The sequence below is a fragment of the Andrographis paniculata genome, unplaced genomic scaffold (assembly GCF_009805555.1).
Source record: "Andrographis paniculata isolate CXL003 unplaced genomic scaffold, ASM980555v1 Contig12END, whole genome shotgun sequence".
NCBI classification, from domain to species: Eukaryota; Viridiplantae; Streptophyta; class Magnoliopsida; order Lamiales; family Acanthaceae; genus Andrographis; species Andrographis paniculata.
The window spans coordinates 3,308,709-3,327,710 of NW_026137402.1; the positions used below are offsets into that span (position 1 = coordinate 3,308,709).

The window sequence follows — 19,002 nt, forward strand, 5'->3', positions numbered from 1 at the left end:
GGCTTTGTTTCATGAGATCTACGTTTTGGACAGGACTTTGTTTGTTTGCATTAATTAATTTATGAATGATACTTGGTAATTTGATTTGTTGTATGTTGGTTCCGCCATGCATTCTCTTGTTAGTTTTTGTGGTATGCAAAATAAGTTGAAGATATTAGATATATAATATTTTGGATTTGTTATGCACATTTGATAAGTACACAGAGATGGAATTAGTATTAATATAATTAGAGGTTTGTAGGTAATGCACGTTTCTTACAGCAGAGCCATGCGACCTGATCAACTAACAAATTGTATGTTAGTACGTACATCAATACCATAGGAATAGTCCGGTGTCTTTTTTGGAGTTTAGTTTAGTTATTATTATTATTATTATTGTGAATGTGAGTTGAACTATATATTTTGAAAAAAAAAATGTGTATTTTTATGTATTAAATATATCATATAAGATTAATTTAGTTAGGGTTTGTTAAGCCTCGAAATTTTAGATTTTTACTATTTGAACTTTGCATTTTTTTAAAAAAATACAATTTTTCCTCATAGAATATTTCATCATACAATATTTTAATACTCGTGGCAAATTTATGCTAAAAATATGTTATTAATTTGTATTTAGATATAGTGTTGATTAGATATTAAATACATCGACCTTCGAATGATCCAGTATTTCCGCCGACCTTCTAAATATTCGGATTTTGATGCATCCAACCATAATTCCTCCGCAATGTAAGCATAATAATCGATTCAATGCGGAATAGAACTCAAGAATCGAAACTAAAAATGAATCCCGATAACATACCTCCGGCCATTGGTGTCAAACTAGAATACAGTCTTTTCTTGGTTCCTTTAAGCACGTGCACATGCACCAAAAACCCTAAAATTCATGTCTCAATTACTTCATTCTATCAAAGAAGTAACCGACATGGAGAGTGGGGAGTGGGAAATGGGGAGAGTAGTGGAGACCTTTCACATAGGTCACATTAACATTTAATAATGGAATAGTGGAGTAGTGGAGACTTTTCACATAGGTCACTACTTCATATAGACCACATAATATTAACATTTTTCCACTTGGTCTATAATTTACTCCATAAGAAACAAAATACATGAATCATGGCGATAGACCCTCTTCAATGAGTATCATCTTCCATGTATTACAATGTAGTTTGATTCCTAAAACTACTCAAACATCTTAATGAATAAACCTTATGTTTATTCTAGGTCCTCACCTTTACGATAAGTTTCTCAAGACAAATATGCCCATAAAACCAAATAAGAAAATATCAGCTTAATAAGAGTTTCATTTAAAGATGTACGAACAAGTGAAATTACATCACAAAATCAAGTCCCATTTATACCACATGATCTTTAAAATTCTTTGGTGGCATGTCTTTAGTTAAAGGATCAACAGTCGTCAATTCAATGCTAACGTGTTCAATGAACACTTTATTTTCTTTAAGATGTTCTCCTATGGCTAAGTACTTAATATCGATGTGCTTACATCAACTACCACTTTTATTATTCTTAGCCATAAAAACAGCAGCTGAATTGTCATAATATATTTTCAATGGCCTAGCAATAGAATCCATGACTTTAAGCCCACATACGGAACTCTTCAACCATACACCATGAAAAGTAACTTTGAAATACAAAACAAACTCTGCCTCTATGGTAGAAGTAGCCGTCAATGTTTGTTTGCACTTCTCCATGATATAGCTCTATTAACTAACATGAAAATGTAGCCGGATGTTGATTTTCGAGAATCAACACAACCAGCAAAGTCTGAATCAGAGTAACCAATAACATTTAAACTATAGGTTCGTCTGTACATGAGCATGTAACCATTTGTCATTTTAAGGTACCTCAATACCTTCTTTGCAGCTCTCCAGTGGTCAGGACTTTGATTACTCTGATATTTTCCTAAAACTCCAACAGAATATGCTATATCGGGTCTAGTACATACCTGAGAGCATACATGATGCTTCCAACCACTGAAGCATATGGAATGTTAGATAATCCCTCTCAAAATCATTCTTAGGGCATTGGTCTAAACTAAATTTTTCGTCCTTGACAATTGGAGCTACATTTGGTGAGCAATCTTTCATTTGAAATCTCTCTAAAATTTTATTGATATAGGTCTCTTGAGAAAAATGTCTCGAGATCTTTCTCTTTGGATTTTAATGCCAATGACATAAGGTGTCTCTCTTATATCTTTCATATCAAAATTTGTAGAGAGAAAATATTTCACATCGTATAGCAAATCTTTATCATTAGTAGCAAGTAAAATATCATCCACTTATAATACAAGAAAATAAATCCTACTCCCACTAACCTTCAGGCATATACATTGATCCATAATATTTTCTTCAAAATCAAATGAAGTAAGGACATTATAGAACTTTAAATATCATTGACGAGAGCTTTGTTTTAAACTATATATGGATTTATTTAGCTTGCATACTAAATGCTCACTGTCTTTAGAGAAGAATCTTTCAGGTTGTTTCATAGAAACCTCTTCATCTAGAGTTTGGTTAAGAAATGCAGTTTTTATATCCATTTGATGTAATTCAAAATCAAAATGAGCTACTAATGCCATAATGATTCGAAGAGAATCTTTCTTTGATACATGAAAAAAAGTCTTTGTGTAGTCGACTCATTCCTTTTGAGTGAAACCTTGGCAACAAGTTGTGTTTTATATATTTTATTATTACCATTCGAGTCTTTCTTTGTTTTTAAGACCCAATTATATCCGATGGTTTTTATACCATCAGGTAACTCGATAAGATTCTAAACTTGATTGGATGCCATTGAATCCATCTCTTTTTTCATAGCATTATACCAAAAGTTTGATGTTGATGAACTCATAGCCTATAAAAAAGTTTTAGGATCATTTTCGACTCCAATATTGTAGTCACACTCTTGTAGGTAGACAACATAATCACCACAAATAGTTGATCTCCTTATCCTAGTAGATCTTTTTAACATTGTATCATCATTCTCTTGAGAAACTTGTTGCGTAACCGAATGATCAACAATATCAATTGGTTGCTCAATAATTTCTTATTGTTCCTTATGTACAGTGTGATCAAATTGATCAATATCAACAACTTGTGGAATTGAGATAATTGGTCGTCTAATACTGGTTTGTACTTGAGGGTATAAACGACAACTAATCTATCACTTGAACCAGAGAGTTGAGCTTCATGATGATTATTTTCAGAAACAACGTTCCGAGGGCAATCACTCCCACTGATCAAGTCATTTTCAAGAAATTTCGCATTTCTTGATTCTATAATTCTAGTATTGTGAGATGGACAATATAATCTATAACCCTTGGACCTTTCAGCATTTTTAATGAAATATTCACTAATGATCATCGGGTCTAGTTTCTTTTCTTGTAGATTGTAAACTCTCACTTCAGACTGACATCCCCAAATGCGATAGGTCTTAAACTCAGTTTCCAACCTTTGAATAACTCAAAAGGTGTCTTTGATACAACCTTAGTTGGAACTCGATTCAATATATGCGTTGCCGTCTTGAGAGCTTCACACCAAAATAACTCTGAGAGTTTCATATTACTTCACATATTTCTCACCATATCCGTTAAGGTCCGGTTTCTTCTTTCAGCAACACCATTCTGGTCAGGAGAACCAGGCATAGTGTATTGAGCAACAATCCCATGTTGTTGAAGAAACCTTGCAAAAAGGACAAAGTTCTTGTCCATTCTCCGTATATCTATCATAATAATGTTCACCACATTTATCAGATCGGACGATTTTAATCTGTTTTTCACATTGTTTCTCTACTTCAGCCTTGAGAACGTTAAAGGCATCAAAGGTTTCATCCTTAGAATGAAGCAAATAGAGATACATATAACGTGAAAAATCCAATGAAGGTTATGAAGTATTTTGGATTACTTGCGTCCATGTTGGACAGCAAATATATGTATATATTACCTCCAATAGGTCTGTACTCTTCTTTGCACCTCTTTTAAACTTGTTGGTTTGCTTACCTTTAATGCAATCCACATAAGGCTCAAAATCAGTAAAATTCAAGGTACCAAATACTCCTTCATTTACCAATCTTTTAATTCTCTCAATGGAGATATGTCCTAATCTCTGATGCCACAATATAGAGGAATTTTCATACATAATACATCGTTTAGTACCGAAATTATCTTGAACGTGTAAAGTAATTGGACAATCAATATTTTGAAGATTAAGTCAAAAAAGAACATCACTCAAAACTCTATTTCCAATGACATTTGATTAGAAAGATAAACTAAAACCAGAGTTGGTGAAATTAAAACAGTAGCCATATGAAAAAAGTTTTGAAACAGGAATTCAGCTTCTAGCAAAACTAAGAATGTAGAAAGTCTTTTCCAAAGTTAAAACAAAACCATTACTCAAAACTAGATTGCACGTCCCAATAGCTTCCACATGTGATGACATTTTGTTTCCAGAATAGATGCTCAACTCACTTCCCACGGGTTTCCGCCGATTTTGCAATTCCTCTATGAAATTCGTAACATGGATTGTAGAACCATAATCAATCCACCATGTATTATAATTAACATCAACCATATTAGATTCATAACATACAAATGAAAGTTGAGTACCTTTATTCACAAGCCACTTGAAGTATTTAGGACAAGTTTTCTTTATGTGTCCTTTATTTTTACAGAAAAAAACACGTATTGGCTTTTCTTGAAGTCCTTTTGTGGAGGAATCATTTTTTTTCATTTATTATTGGCTTGATGCTTCATGTTTTTTCCTTCGGCCACAACCGCCATGTTCACTTTTTCTCCATTTTCTATAGCTAGACATCCCTCTTCTTGAACACACATGGTCATCAATTTATTTATTGACCATTTATCCTCATGTGCATAATGTGATCACGCACACTTCTTCTCCTAATAAGTTTTAATGATGAGAATTGCATTATCAGGGTACTAGCCAATGTCTTATCAGATGTCACAAATTGATCACCGATAGCTTTCAATAAGGCACAAACATTAGTACAATGATCAACAGAACCCCTTATTCCAGCATATATTCGAGTCTTTATGAACATAACGCAGAGACGGTTAGATCTCTCCCATTTTTCATGAAGATCGACCTCATATGGAATGCTATTTTCAGTAATAGGAAAGGGTTCATCTTTCCTGATGGCATAATCTATGTCCATCCACTCCAAATGTAGAAGAATTTTCTCATTCCAAACTTTATAATTGTCTCAATTAGGATTGGGAATATCGGATTTCATATCAGAGACATTAATAGATTAAATTGCTCCAATAGAAATAAATAAATAAACATGCTCAAAACATAATTAAATCGAAGTACAAATAAACCATACAGCATGTTTTACCAATGTAAGACATGGAAAAATATGAATCTATTGACATAAAACATGCATGTGGGCTAAAGTTTTAATTCGATTAGACTCATTTAATCATATGATAAAACTACCAACTACGTTCCTTTTATAATCCCTGTTGGAAAATTAGAAATATAGTTGATATAATATCCTAATTAGTCATACAAATATAACAAAAATTTTGTGGGTAAATTTCATTATATCATGTATGATTAATTGCAATTTATGTTATTTAATGCATGTGATTGTAAAAATATGAAATATAATTTCAATTAATCAGAAAAACTATGACTAGTTCAAGATTAATTAAAACTACACTAATCACATAAGATTGCAAGAACAACGATCTCATAATGATTTCAACATCAATTTTATAAAAATATCTGAAACCAAAGAAATTCGTTTAAGAAAAAATTTAAAACATCAAGGTAGAGGTAAAAATAAGCCTTGATACTAAAATGAATCCCGGTACCATATCTCCAGCCATTGGTGTCAAACTCTGATGCAATCTTTTCTTGGTTCTTCTAAGCACTTGCACTATTTTTTCTAGATGGTGTAGAAGTCTTTATATAGAGGACCAAAAACTTTAAAATTCATGTCTCAATTACTTCATTTCATCAAAGAAATAACCTACATGAAGAGTGGTAAGTGGAGAGAGTAACCTTTCAGATAGGTCACATTAACATTTAGTAATGAAGTAGTAAAGATAGTAGAGTAGTAGAGACTTTTCACATAGGTCACTGCTTCACATAAACCACATAATATTAACATGCAATTCATTTGAAGTCAAACAAATTCATCTGGCATAACAATACTTATATCATCCGGCATAACAACACTTATACATATATGGTTAATTTATTTATTTTTATTATTTTTTATCATAACATATCATCCCAATTTTTAATTTTTATTTCTCTATGTTTTCCTTTCTTTTATTTTTTTCAGATTTTTTCTTGCATCTTTTCCTTTTATTAGTTTACTGTATTTGATTCAATTCCATTGATTTTATTTCAAATTTTTAGATTTTCGATCTCAATATTGTGATTCAAATTCTCTATATTTTAATCTTTAATTGCAAGATCAGTCTTAATATTTTTTTGAAGACGCTGAAAAAACTCTTTTTTGTAGTAATATCATCAAGTCCAAGTTGATTAGGTTGTCTATGTCGACTTTTAGCAACAATAATGTAATTTTAAAAATTATATTTTATTAAAATATAAAATATTATTTTGTGAAGAATAAAATTTTATATAATACGAATAAAAAATATACAAATACTTTTTAATGATTGATATAACTTATTATTGTAAAAAAATGTAGGAGTTTTAAATTAATATAAATACATTTGTTTATTAAAAAGATAAAAATAAATAATATATATTATGAAGTTAATTATATCAATTTATATTTATCAGATATATTTTGAATGAAAAAATTTATCAAATACAAAAATATATCAAATAAAGCTATAACAGACTAAAAGAAAAAATATCTAATTATTTTGGGACAGAAAATTTGTTTGTTTATAATAAAATAATTTGAAGATATATATATATTTTTTTAAGATATAAAAGTTTGTATAAATAATATAAAAATAATTAATATGTTTAATATATTAATATTTAAAAAATATGTATTTGGGAAATTGTATTTTTTACATGATTTGGGTGAGTTTGTTTGGGGGTGTGGATTTTGATTTATTATTTGAATAGTAAAATTTTTGAATTTGAATAGTTGAATGATAGTCGTACGTTGATGTGATGTTTTGAATATAAAATTAATTTTTAGTATAATATAAAAAATAAAAAATAGATGTTTAATTTGATATTTTTAAAAAAAAAATTGGATGAATAGTGTAAACACACGGAAGTACACACCTGAAGTACTCTATGTACTAGAATAAAGAAAAAGAAAAATTGAAATTTATCCGGAACTTCACGACCCGACCCGACCCGGTTCGGGCGATCGAGTATTCATATGCCGAAGTAATTCAATCCGCACCCGCCACAAAATCGGTCGTGAATACTTATACCAGAAGCAGCAGCAGCATCGATCGGTTCTCCGGCTGAAATCACAAATTCGATCCACCGAATGGTTCGCGGAGAGATGCACAAGGCATTGAGAGCCTACGGAGAAGTCCTCCGGCTGGTGCGGCGCCTGCCGCAGGACACGAGGGCGTACTACGCCAAATACGCTCGCGAAAACTTCGTCAACTATCGAGAAGTCGACACCAGCGACGCCGCCGCACTCTCTGATCTTCTCAACCGCACCTACGTGCATTCGCTTTGGGTCCTCAACAAGGTCGGTCGCCTCTTATTCATACTATAGTTCATACGCATATCAATCTCTTCCTCTCTCCTATCCTTGAAATTATTTTTTGGCGATTTGCAGTACTCTATTGATGAATCCGTGGCGGTAAAGCTCAAGGAAATCTGCGCTGCGAAATAGGTTTTGCCATGACTCCTGCACACCAGGTGTTCGATCTTATTCCCCTTCCCTACTGAAACAGAACTTTCATTTCTTTACTGGGCTTTGGGCTTGAGTGATTGAACTTCGTCTTTGGGCTTTGGGCTTTAGAAGTTATGGGCCTTTTAATGTTCTGATGAACTTGCGTCAAATAATCAACCTTCAAAATTTATTATTATTATTATTAATGGGAACTAGATTTCGAAAGGGTGGTTTAAGTAAAAATTGCGTGAAATATTTCGACTGAAAGTAGACTTTTGCATGTGATGTAGAATGAAAAAGGAAGTTCTATTAGGCTGTGTTTTCTTCCAGGGAGTATAATATTATTTTATCTAATTTAATTATATATTTATTTTAAAATATTAAATTTGAAATTAATTAAAGCTTGCTATAGTTATATATTATGAAAAAATAATTTCTTAAAAAGTTTGATATAATGTACCGTGAAACCCTAAAAAAAAAGGGGAAAAAAAAGTATTTTATGTATTAACAAATAAATTATGGTGATATTTCCACATGTGAAAGATGGTAAGCATTGGCTAGTAGTAGAGCTGTTAACGATCCGAGTTGAGCCGAACCGAGCCGAGCCAAATTTTAAGTGTTCGTTAATGTTCGCGAACAAGGCTCGGGCTCGTTCGTTAAGCTTTTGAGCTCGTTCGTAGTGTTCGAGCTCGGTTCGTTAAGAATTTTTGTTGTTTGAGCTCGTGTTCGTGTTCGGCCCGATTAAGCTCGTTCGAGCTCGTTTGTCTTATTTTTTAAAATTTATATATAAATTATAAAGAAAATTTAAAATTATTTTATTTATATATTTTAAATTAATATTTTATTTATTTATAAATTATAATTTCATATGTATATATAAATATAATAAATATATTATTTAAACAAACATTTGCGAACAAAGCTCGGGCTCGTTCGTTAACCAAACGAGTCTGTTTATGTTGTTCGGCTCGGCTTGTTAACGTTCACGAACGAGCTTTAACCGAGTTGAATCGAGCCGAACCGAGCCGAATTCACGAATGGCTCGGTTCGTTTAATAGCTCTAGCTAGTAGCATAGACATAGGTGTATTTGTTTGGCGGTTTGAATTTTGAATTAAAATTTAAATAGTAAAAAAATTAAATTGTAATATTTGTACGATGAGATATAAATAGGTGTTGATGAATATAAAATTAATTTTTAGTATAATATAAAAAAATTAATATTTGATTTTATATTTTTTGAGAAAAGAATTGATGAACATTAGAATTTGGGGGATTTCCCTGTTGATTCAATGATGAGAATATCTCGATATGAAAGGGAAGATTTGTTAGGGAGTTTGTATATATGAATGATAAATTATTACTAAGCTATTTTATTTTTTATTCTTAAAGAGGTTTGGATGTAGTGGGCCGGTTTAGAAGTAGGACTCCAATAAAATTTGTATATTCATATTATTTTTTAACAAAATTCATATTTGTTGTGAATTTATTCTAGAATTTTTTATGTTAAAATTCATATTTGTTGTGAATTTATTCTAGAATTTTTGAATTTATCGAACAAACTTCGTATAAAAAAATACAATAATAAACTAGCGGAAGTAAAATTCGAATAAAATTCAAATTAAACTAATTTCGAATGGAAGCAAAATTCGAATTAAACTCAAATTAAACATATTCTGGAATTTGAAATCAAACAAACAACCCTAAGTCCTAACAAATTGCAATTGAATTGAATTGAAAATCAACTCCCTGTTTGTCCTGAACTTAGTTCTGGAAATCTCATTTTGAGACATTAGGCCTCAAATTAAGCCGACGACAGACAATGAAGGAGTTGGTCGGCAGCGGCTTCGGAGACAGCTACGGCTTGCGGCTTCCTTCTCCGGCAGACAGATCATAACAGCGATGACAGCTTCTACGACGAACTCCCGACGGACAGCAGCAGCGAACTCCGGCGACGCACAGCTCCCTGCGGTCATCTTCTCCAAGCAGCAATGTCCTGCCACTCCGGCGGCGATTCTTCCGATCTTCTTTCCAGCGATAGGGAAGCAACTGTTGGACCACAGTTTCGATCTCTTGCTGTTCATCTTCTTCTTTCTGTTTGTCGTTCTCGTACAGCTTTAATCGCGACAAACAGCGGCGAGGTGGGCGACTACTTCAGATTTACACCGACGAACAGCGGGACAACTCGGCTCCGGCAGCAGTGACGCTCCAGCCTTCATCTCCGGTGGTCCAGCGTCTGCGCCATCTTCTCCGGGAGTCCGACAACAGCTCCGCTAACTGATTGAACTGACAAACATCGATCTTTCACCGGCGGCGAAGGGACGGCGGATATCGGTTCAGTCCATGGTGCGAAGTGGCCAAGGTAATCATGCCTTAACGTTGGAGATCGGCTCGTCACTCTGAACCTCGACACCCACCGGTATCGGCACTCGAAAAAGCTTCTCACTCACCGGAATCACTCGCTGGAACCCTATCGGAGAAACCGGCTTCTCTCCCTCTCCCTCCCTCTCTCCCTCGTTCTGTTCTTGACGCACTAACCATTCCCAAAAACTCCCATCTAATATAATTCTAAAAAATAAACTAAAAAATTACACGCTGTTATAACAAACCTAACAATTGGTTAGGATTTGATATATGAGTTTGGGAATTGGATTTGGATCAAAAGGGTTTGGCCAATTTGGTGGGTCGAGTTATATAGTGGGCTAACTAATTATTTATGGAGGGATTTGTCAGCCTGGAACGGCCAAAATTCTCATCAATATTAAATATATTTTTTTAAAAAAATAGTGATAAAAATTAATATAAACACATATACACAAAAGATGAAAGCTTGAAGACTCAATTTGACAAACCTACGTTTGAGGAAAGCTAAATTACACAATTCTATTTAGACAATTTTATTTGGCTTCATTGGCACTGTTATATTTGAATAAATTTATAAAGAAATTTCAAAATAAAATTATACTTTCAAAATTGTTAGGCCTCGCTTACGAGGTAGGCTCCACTCAAATTATTGGAACCATCGTTAATAATATTGTTGAGTAAGAAAAAATCAATGTGCAGGGTGTTTTAGAATGGACCTAGGACTGTGGACTGGTGTATAATTCAATGTGTCTGTTAATGGCAGTGGGATCCTAAATAGGTCTGAATATAAGCCAAACGGCCCAAGTGTTATTAAGAAATTGGTTTTTTCGGGAGAAACCTGTGATTAGATGAGACGGCCGATACGGAGGTCAGTCAGAAGAGGAAGTCGGGCGAAAAAAGATGAGACGACGGATACAGAGGTCGGTCAAAACAGGAAGTCGGGCGAAGAAAGATGAGATGGCAGACACGGAGGTCGGACGAAAGGAGGTCAGGCGAAGAATATTTAAGATGGCAGACACGGAGGTCAGACAAAAAGAAATCGGAAGAAAGATGAGATGGCCGATACGGAGGTCGGTCAAGAGGAGAGGTCTGTTAATTGGTCGGGCAAAGAAAGGTCTGTCAATCGGTCGCTTAATCGCCTGATCGATTGGCCGGTCATTTGGTCAAACAGTAGTTCAGTCGCTTGAAAAGACGGTCAGTTGGTCGCTTGATTGGGCGACCAATGAATCGTCTGGACGAACGGTTGTTCAGCCGTTTTGAAGGGACTGGATGGTGGTCGCTTGATTGGGCGACCGATGAATCGTCTGGACGAACGGTTGTTCAGCCGTTTGAAGGGACCGAATGGTGGTCACTCGAGTGGGCAACTGATTAGTCGTTTGGCCTAGCGACCAGTTAGTATCTGGATTGGTCGGTTGGGTTATTCGATAGGTTCAGTCGGTGGATGGTCCAGACGGTTTCTCAGTCGGATGGTGATTTATGATCCGTCTGAAAAGACGGTTGAGAGAAGTTACAACCGGCGAGCGGATATGAAGACACGACTTGGTTGTGGTGGTTGACATAGGTTTTAAATAGTGTTTCTAAAGTATGCTAGGCGGTTGAGTGGTCGTTCGGACCAGCCGTCCATTTAAGGAGGTAAGGTGTTCAGAGGCGGTCGGTCGAGCCAGTTAAGGTATCAGAGGCGGTCGGTCAAGCCAGTTAAGGTGTTCAGAGGCGGTCGGTAGAGCCAATTAAGTCCTGTAATTGGCAAGAGCGGTTGGCGAGATGGTTAAGGAGGAATTGGTGAAACAGTTAAAACACGTGTCAATGGGGAGAAATTAGTGGGCGGTTGATGGCAGTCGCTATGACTGACCAGACGACGGTTCAAAATATTTCTTTAGGGACTATTTAAAGATTTGAGTCTATTATGGAAAAGCATCTTCAATCGACATCAAATTCACGGGAATTGCTTTTGGGTTCACCATTTTACTTTTCCAGTAGTATGTAGTATTTATTTTCCTAATTTACTTATGTATCACAATTTTATTTTATCAAATTCAAAGATAATTTCAAATTTTAATTTTTATTGTTAAAAATTTGCATCAATAAATATATTTAGTATATTATATTATATAAAATATAAGAATATAAACATAGTATTTTGTTTTATTTAAAATTACTTTTTAGTAATAATAAAGTAATAGTTTTTTATCTTTTTATATTATGTAATTTTTTTATAAAATAATATACATATTGACTATGTTCGTATTAATATATTTATAAACTTATATTAAATTAATATTTTATTTCTACTTCATAATCATGATTTATTATATAATATTATAAAAAATAAAATAAAAAATCACTCCAAAAATGCCTGTCTAAATGGAGCAGACATTTTTACTGGTATATATCAATAAGGGTTTTGAGAATGTACAACAAATTTTAAAAGCATTAAGATAAAATCTTAATTAATATATCGGCCAAAAATTTGTACGGGTAGTCTTCCGTACTTCAGTTTGAGCTTCAAAACATAATATTTTTTTACGTTAAGTTCATTCTTTCTCCCTCTCTCTCTTTTTTTTTTTTTTTTTTTTTTTTTTTTTTTTTGGCAGTCGCTAGTTGAAAGTGCGCACTGGGTAAACCCCCGACCGAACCTAACACCATGCAAACTAGCCCCAAACAGACAAGTCACACCGGATAAACCATGCTCCATCTCTCATTTTCATCTAATGATTACAAGACTATGAAGCTTCCCCATTCAAGCATTGAGGATAGCAAAAAAAATCTCAATATGTATAGCAAAATATCTCACCTTTTTTAGTCACGCACCTAGTCTGCAGCAACAATAGCAAAAAAATCTCAATTTGTATAGCAAAATCTTTCACTTTTTAGTCACGCACATAGTCTGCGACAACAAGTTTTCTGACAACATCACACATTTGTAATGCACTTTTTGTTGCATGCGGACATACGTTGTAACAAATACTTATCTGACATGATTCAACTTTTGTTCCGCATTATTTGTTACGGATACATGTCGATCCAAAAATATGATCGATGTTTTTGTTACATACAAAAAAACGTAACAAATATAATTAACATGTGATTATTTTGAGGGTTGACCACCGGTTATTTGTCACGAATTTTGTCACAACAAATACTTTTTGTACCGCGATTTTTCGAAGCGGTCAAAATCCGTAACATAATCGACCCAAAAGGTTATTTGGCGCGAAAAATGGAGTTTTGTTACGAATTTTTTACCGCTACAAAAAATCAATTCTTTTATAGAAGGACACCACATTAGTGAATTTATTGGTTAGATTTTTCGCCCCCTAAATCTTTTTCATTTTCAAACCTTTCCAAGAACTTAAGAATATATTAAAATATTAATTTAATATGCTTTGTTCTGGCATGAAATATATGATTCTTATATAATTGAATTGTACTATAGTTGTTGTTATGAAAACTTTAGTTTTTGGATCATTTTCTATCTTCAGAATGACACTTTGAGCTAAACTATTTTCTTGATAACTTTTATTACTTCAATATATTCAGCTTTTGTGGCCAACAAATCAATTACTTTTGCAATTTAGAAGTCCATAAGATTTTTGTTCCTCCGTAAATGTACAGTTACCTGGATGAATTCTTTCTCATTACATAGTCACTTCTTGTTTGGTCAATATGGTCACATCCATGCAACCACGATGTCTTCTATCAAAGACCAATTTTTTATTTGTTATACCTCACAAATACATTAGTATTCACTTGAATTATTTTCAATATTGCATTACAGGATTACTCATGAATCGATAACCATTCCCACTATATGTGCAATATTCGATCTTGTACTAACTATGTCATGAATCAAACTTCCTATAGTAGATGCATGTAGGACATTCTTCATGTGACCATGTCCCCAACTTATTCTTCAGTAGGTTATGGTTAAACAACTTGAAATGACTTCCTAAAAATATTCTTACATGCTTTGTATCTCTCAGATGCTACAATGCATTAAATCAATATTGTCGTTCATTTTATAATGAAAATGAGTATATTTGTATACTAAATATCATATCTCTGCTTGAATCATTTCACTACAAATTTAGCCTTGTACAACTTATTCTTATATGTCTTTTCTTTAACTTGGTAAATCCATTGACTATGCACTACATTTTTACTTTCCAAAAGCCCACTCAATTCCCACATTTGGTTTGTCATGAAATAAATAATTTTATTGTATATACCATGTTCCAAATTGGTAAGTTCAGTTCTACTTATGTCGGGTTCTCAACACTTTTAGTAGTTGTTAGTTGAGCTTTAATAGACTTTCGATAGGGTCATGTAGGTTGGCTTTCACATAAGATACTTTATGATCATTCCAAGGTTGGTTGTTTGAATTTGTGTTGAAAATATCCAAACTAACTATCTTTGGGTTCTTCCTACCCTCGTCACCCAACCTATTTTTGTACAAAATGTGTTCACTAAAGACAACATCTTGATATTACAATGAGATTCATCCTAAATTCTATACCTGAATGTGCATTTTGGTTTAGCACAACCAATAAGTGTACACTTCATTGATTTAGCATCTATCTTGATCTTATAATCAAATTTTTACATATCCGATACAACTAAAAATGAGTAAAAGGAATAGATTTATCAATTTATCACTCCATATCTCATTGTTTAATGATATTAGTGGTCCTCTATTGATTAAGAATACAATTGTATTAATTGTTTTTACTTCAACTTTGGCAAATCTCACTTCAGTCACATACATCTACCTCGCTCGTAACGTTTGGTTAATTCTTTTAGCCACTTTATTATGCTACATGATTTCAAATATCTTCTTTGACCCTTCAAGAATGACATTTTTCTTTGTTTTCTAAAGATATAGTCCCCACCATTACAAAAAAAAAAAAAATAGTATATTTGTAACGGAATTTTATTCCTAAAGTTCATGTAGTTAACGTAATTTCATCCATAATTCCGTCTCTAATGTCATTAGTAACGAAAAAAAAAAATTGATTTAAGGATGAAAAAACCTCGTTATATAAATGATATATATGCACTCCAATGTCAATAGTGTTGAGACCTATCAACCTTCTACTTAAGACGAGCTCCTTCATCATTTTTCTTTTTGTGTGCCTAAGACAAAAACACTATAGATCTACATTGTTTTTGTGGCTATGAAATTGATTGTTTCCTACTTCTTGCTCGTCTAAAAAGTATCATTTTCTATCTTTGAGCCACCACCATGGTTAATGTGATTACCTTTCACATCTAAGATCCGACGAGGTGCAAGGGGTGCACCTTCTTTGTCTCCTTCTCCCTTTTCTAAACCTTAAATCAGTTGTCCGCATCTTCTTCTCCCTCTATCACATTATTTTGCAATGGGATTGGAACGGAATGTCCCATTCCGTATCCAACTTGGCTGAGTTAGAACAAACTCAGCCCACTTTGCGAATTGGGCGTCATCGGACCACCATTGGTGAAGGGGGAAGGTGTGTTTGCTTAGCGAGTAAATTCTAGTAAATTATATTACGAGTTAATAAATTTAATGTGACTTTTGTAAGTGATATGAATCTCTAGAAATCTTTTTGCATTAATAAAAAACAACAATATAATTTACTTTGTACTGAAATATTTTCGTGGGATTCAAAGTCCCTCACTAAATTAGCACTCGCTTAATTTATAATAAAATGTACAAATTTGCAAGGGATTTACTCCATCCCATAAATTTCATCATAAAATCCTTTGTAATAACTACTTTTTTTCCTTTTTTTTTTTCTTTTTTTTTTTAATTATAATTCCCGCCATTATTCTATCATTGCACAATTAATTATCTATTCCATAATATTTGACTAATAACTTACACAATTATCCCCGCTTGAACCACAATCATTATCATAAAATCAACCTAGCTCATAATTCACGTTTAATATTTAACATTATCTATTCATGTATCCCAAAATTCTTCGACATTCTCAAGCATATATATATATATATATGAACTTATCAAAATAGGCACTGAGATATGTTTTATTGTTGACAATATATAAATATATGTCTATGTTATTGAATAACATGTAAATGATATATATATATATATATTTCTCTTTTCTTCATAATTTACTTTCTATACTTAGCTTTGTATTCCCTCCACAACTGAGCCAAAGGCTTCCCTATCAATTCTTGAAAATAATCTTCTTTGAACACATCCTTCATCTTATTATTCAAAGTTGGAGTAAACCCTGGTTTCAAGCTATCACAATACTCCAAAAACCTCGTGGTTACGCCATAACCCTCATCCCACTTCGATCCCTCGCCCGGTTTAGTGTAACCTTCCGGATTGTAAACTTTCGACTTCACCATAACATAATCAGCTATTCCCTCAGTTAGGCCACCCGGCGCCGTCCCTTTTCCATTAAACTGGTAAATATGAGTGGCTTCATGGTAGACAACAGATTTGAAGAAGAATTTGGCTTGTTCTTGACCAGCTGGGAGGTCTCTTATGGCGATATCATTGTAGTAGATATTGTCTTCCCCTATCTCCGCCATGGCCCCATCCGTTAACGTCTTCACAATAAAGCCGACATTAGGAACGTATTTTCTCGATGCATCGGTTGGCTGGTTAAAGGTTTTCCATATGAATGGAATGATTTCTTCAGTGAGGATCTTGACAGTGTATTCTTTCCCTAGTTCTTTATCGAAACGACGGCGCCCGGCTGGATCGGTGGCATTGTTTAGAACATTGATTTTAACTGGATAAGCAATGGATGGTGTTGAAGATAGGAGAAGACAAGAGATGATGATGAAAATGAGGATGAAATTTGAAGACATTTTGATTTGTGTGTGATGAAGTAAGAGAGTTTGGGAATTAGGGTTTTGTTTTATAGGAGTGGGAATTGGCTGCAAATTGTTTGCCAAATTTAAACATATTGAATGCATTTGATTGTGGAAAATCTAGATTTGAGTTGTTTTAAATCTATTTAGAAAATATTGGAGGATTCGATTAATTGCTTTGAACATGAAACCAGCCTATTTAGAAAATGGAAAATTTTGGTTTATCTAAACCTATTTAAAATTTGATTATATATTGAATGAATATAATTCATTTATTGATTGTATTCAAATTTATAGATTTCTTGTATATATTAAAGGTTATCTTCATAGCCTTATTTACCAAATAATATTATGCTTATAACATGAATATTATTTAACACTTCATCCGTCCTACTCCACTGCAGTTTCTATCCATCCCACATACCATGTCACTTTTTTTTTTTTTTTTTTTTATGTCTACAGTGACCCTGATATCCAATGTGGGACATAAGAGTATATAGAAAATAGTAAATAAGATCTTATTAATATTATTATTGCATTATTAATTATGAATATGAACCACGGAATATTATGTTCATTATTTATTTTATATTTTTTGAAATAATCGATTAAGATTATGCGTTGAATGCTATGTATATATACGTACACAAATGTCGTAATATATTAAATAATAAAAAAGATTTGGGAAAATCATGAGTAAACAAACTCTATATAATTGTGTATTATTATGTATTATATACATAAACTCTATCTAGCTATTATTGAAGTTAGTCTTCGGCTAATATCTATCGTCAACCAATTAAATTCTATTGATAAACTGACTAAAAGTTCTAAATAATGGTTTTGTTCCTTCAATCAAACTTTTTTTCTCGACAATTTTCATTATATATGTAATAGCTATATTCCTTAGTCCATTTTCTACTGTTCTAATTGATAAATATATATATATATATATATTTTTAAGCAATTAATTTTTTATTATGAGTTGATAATTTATCTTGTGTGTAGAAAAATAAAGAGTAAATAAATGAATGATAAAGAGTAAATTTTATGTATATAAAAAAAGTGATGAAAATAATTATTCTACGTCCTAAATAAAAAAAAAAGTAAAATATTAGTTTGTGAACTGATAGAGTATTCTTTTACAAAAATCAATAATTCAATACAAAAGAGTATTATTTTTTTATATTACTAAAATAATTTAATTCTTTACACACAAAAAAAAATATATATTCCAAATTAAAATGCTAAGCAAACAAACTTAATAATAATAATAATAATAATAATAATAATAGTATCATCACTGTACCCTTATATAAATCATACTATTTTTTTTTCTAAAATGAATATTCATTATAACGTATATACGAATAAATAGGATAATATATAATAACATTTAAATTATAAAATATTAATTTTCTTACGTATTTCAAATGCCGATAATGTCAGATGCCCAGAATGCCTATGCGCAAAATTTGCATATGCATATGCGAAATTGGAACGGTATGATTCAAATTCGAGATCTAGAGTTCAAGTTAAAAGCTCAAACTATTATCTGCAAACGAAAATTTTCAACAAATTTTAAATTAGAAAGTTATTGGCTTCAAGAAAACTATAAAATAAATAGTAAAATTCAAAATACTTTTTTATTTTGATTTTGTAATTTGAAGGTAAATCTTTTAAGTTCAGACAGAAAAGTATAGTAACGAGAAAACAAAATTTAAAGAAAATTCTAAAATAATAATAATAATAATAATAATTGGAATTATAAATGCATAGTTTGAAAATGCCTAGTTATTTGAACAAATGGTCATAAGATAAATATAGAGCATTTGATAGGAAGTGTGGTCGGATCTTGGCAAAATGGTCCCTAACGTCGAAATTGTTGAGACTAGGGGTGGGCACGGTTCGGATATTTGCAAATATGTAGGTATTTGATATCCGAATCGAACCGAATAAATATTCGAAACCGCGAACCGAAACTG

At 32.6% G+C, this 19,002-nt stretch overlaps 2 protein-coding genes across 2 annotated transcripts; one reads left to right on the top strand and one right to left on the bottom strand.

The window, feature by feature from the left end:
* Window positions 1-7,369: 7,369 nt before the first annotated feature.
* Window positions 7,370-8,073, top strand: LOC127254575 (LYR motif-containing protein At3g19508). The gene is made up of 2 exons (XM_051279757.1): window positions 7,370-7,683; window positions 7,774-8,073. The coding sequence occupies exons 1-2, from the start codon at window positions 7,474-7,476 to the stop codon at window positions 7,828-7,830; spliced, it is 267 nt and encodes an 88-aa protein (XP_051135714.1). The 5' UTR covers window positions 7,370-7,473; the 3' UTR covers window positions 7,831-8,073.
* Window positions 8,074-10,194: 2,121 nt separating this feature from the next.
* On the bottom strand, window positions 10,195-17,014 carry LOC127252866 (uncharacterized). Its single transcript, XM_051277227.1, has 2 exons — window positions 16,308-17,014; window positions 10,195-10,396 (listed from the first exon to the last, which is right to left on the bottom strand). The coding sequence occupies exons 1-2, from the start codon at window positions 17,012-17,014 to the stop codon at window positions 10,195-10,197; spliced, it is 909 nt and encodes a 302-aa protein (XP_051133184.1).
* Between the last annotated feature and the right edge of the window lie 1,988 nt (window positions 17,015-19,002).

What these genes read in the sequence shown, in the direction of transcription:
- LOC127254575 (XM_051279757.1), top strand. Translation starts at nt 7,474, where the DNA reads ATGGTTCGCGGAGAGATGCACAAGGCATTGAGAGCCTACGGAGAAGTC. An exon ending in CGCTTTGGGTCCTCAACAAG is followed by an intron (nt 7,684 to 7,773) that starts GTCGGTCGCCTC and finishes GGCGATTTGCAG; the next exon opens with TACTCTATTGATGAATCCGT.
- LOC127252866 (XM_051277227.1), bottom strand. Translation starts at nt 17,014, where the DNA reads ATGTCTTCAAATTTCATCCTCATTTTCATCATCATCTCTTGTCTTCTC. An exon ending in TACAAAGCTAAGTATAGAAA is followed by an intron (nt 10,397 to 16,307) that starts GTAAATTATGAA and finishes TTTATTTTTTAG; the next exon opens with AATTATATTAGATGGGAGTT.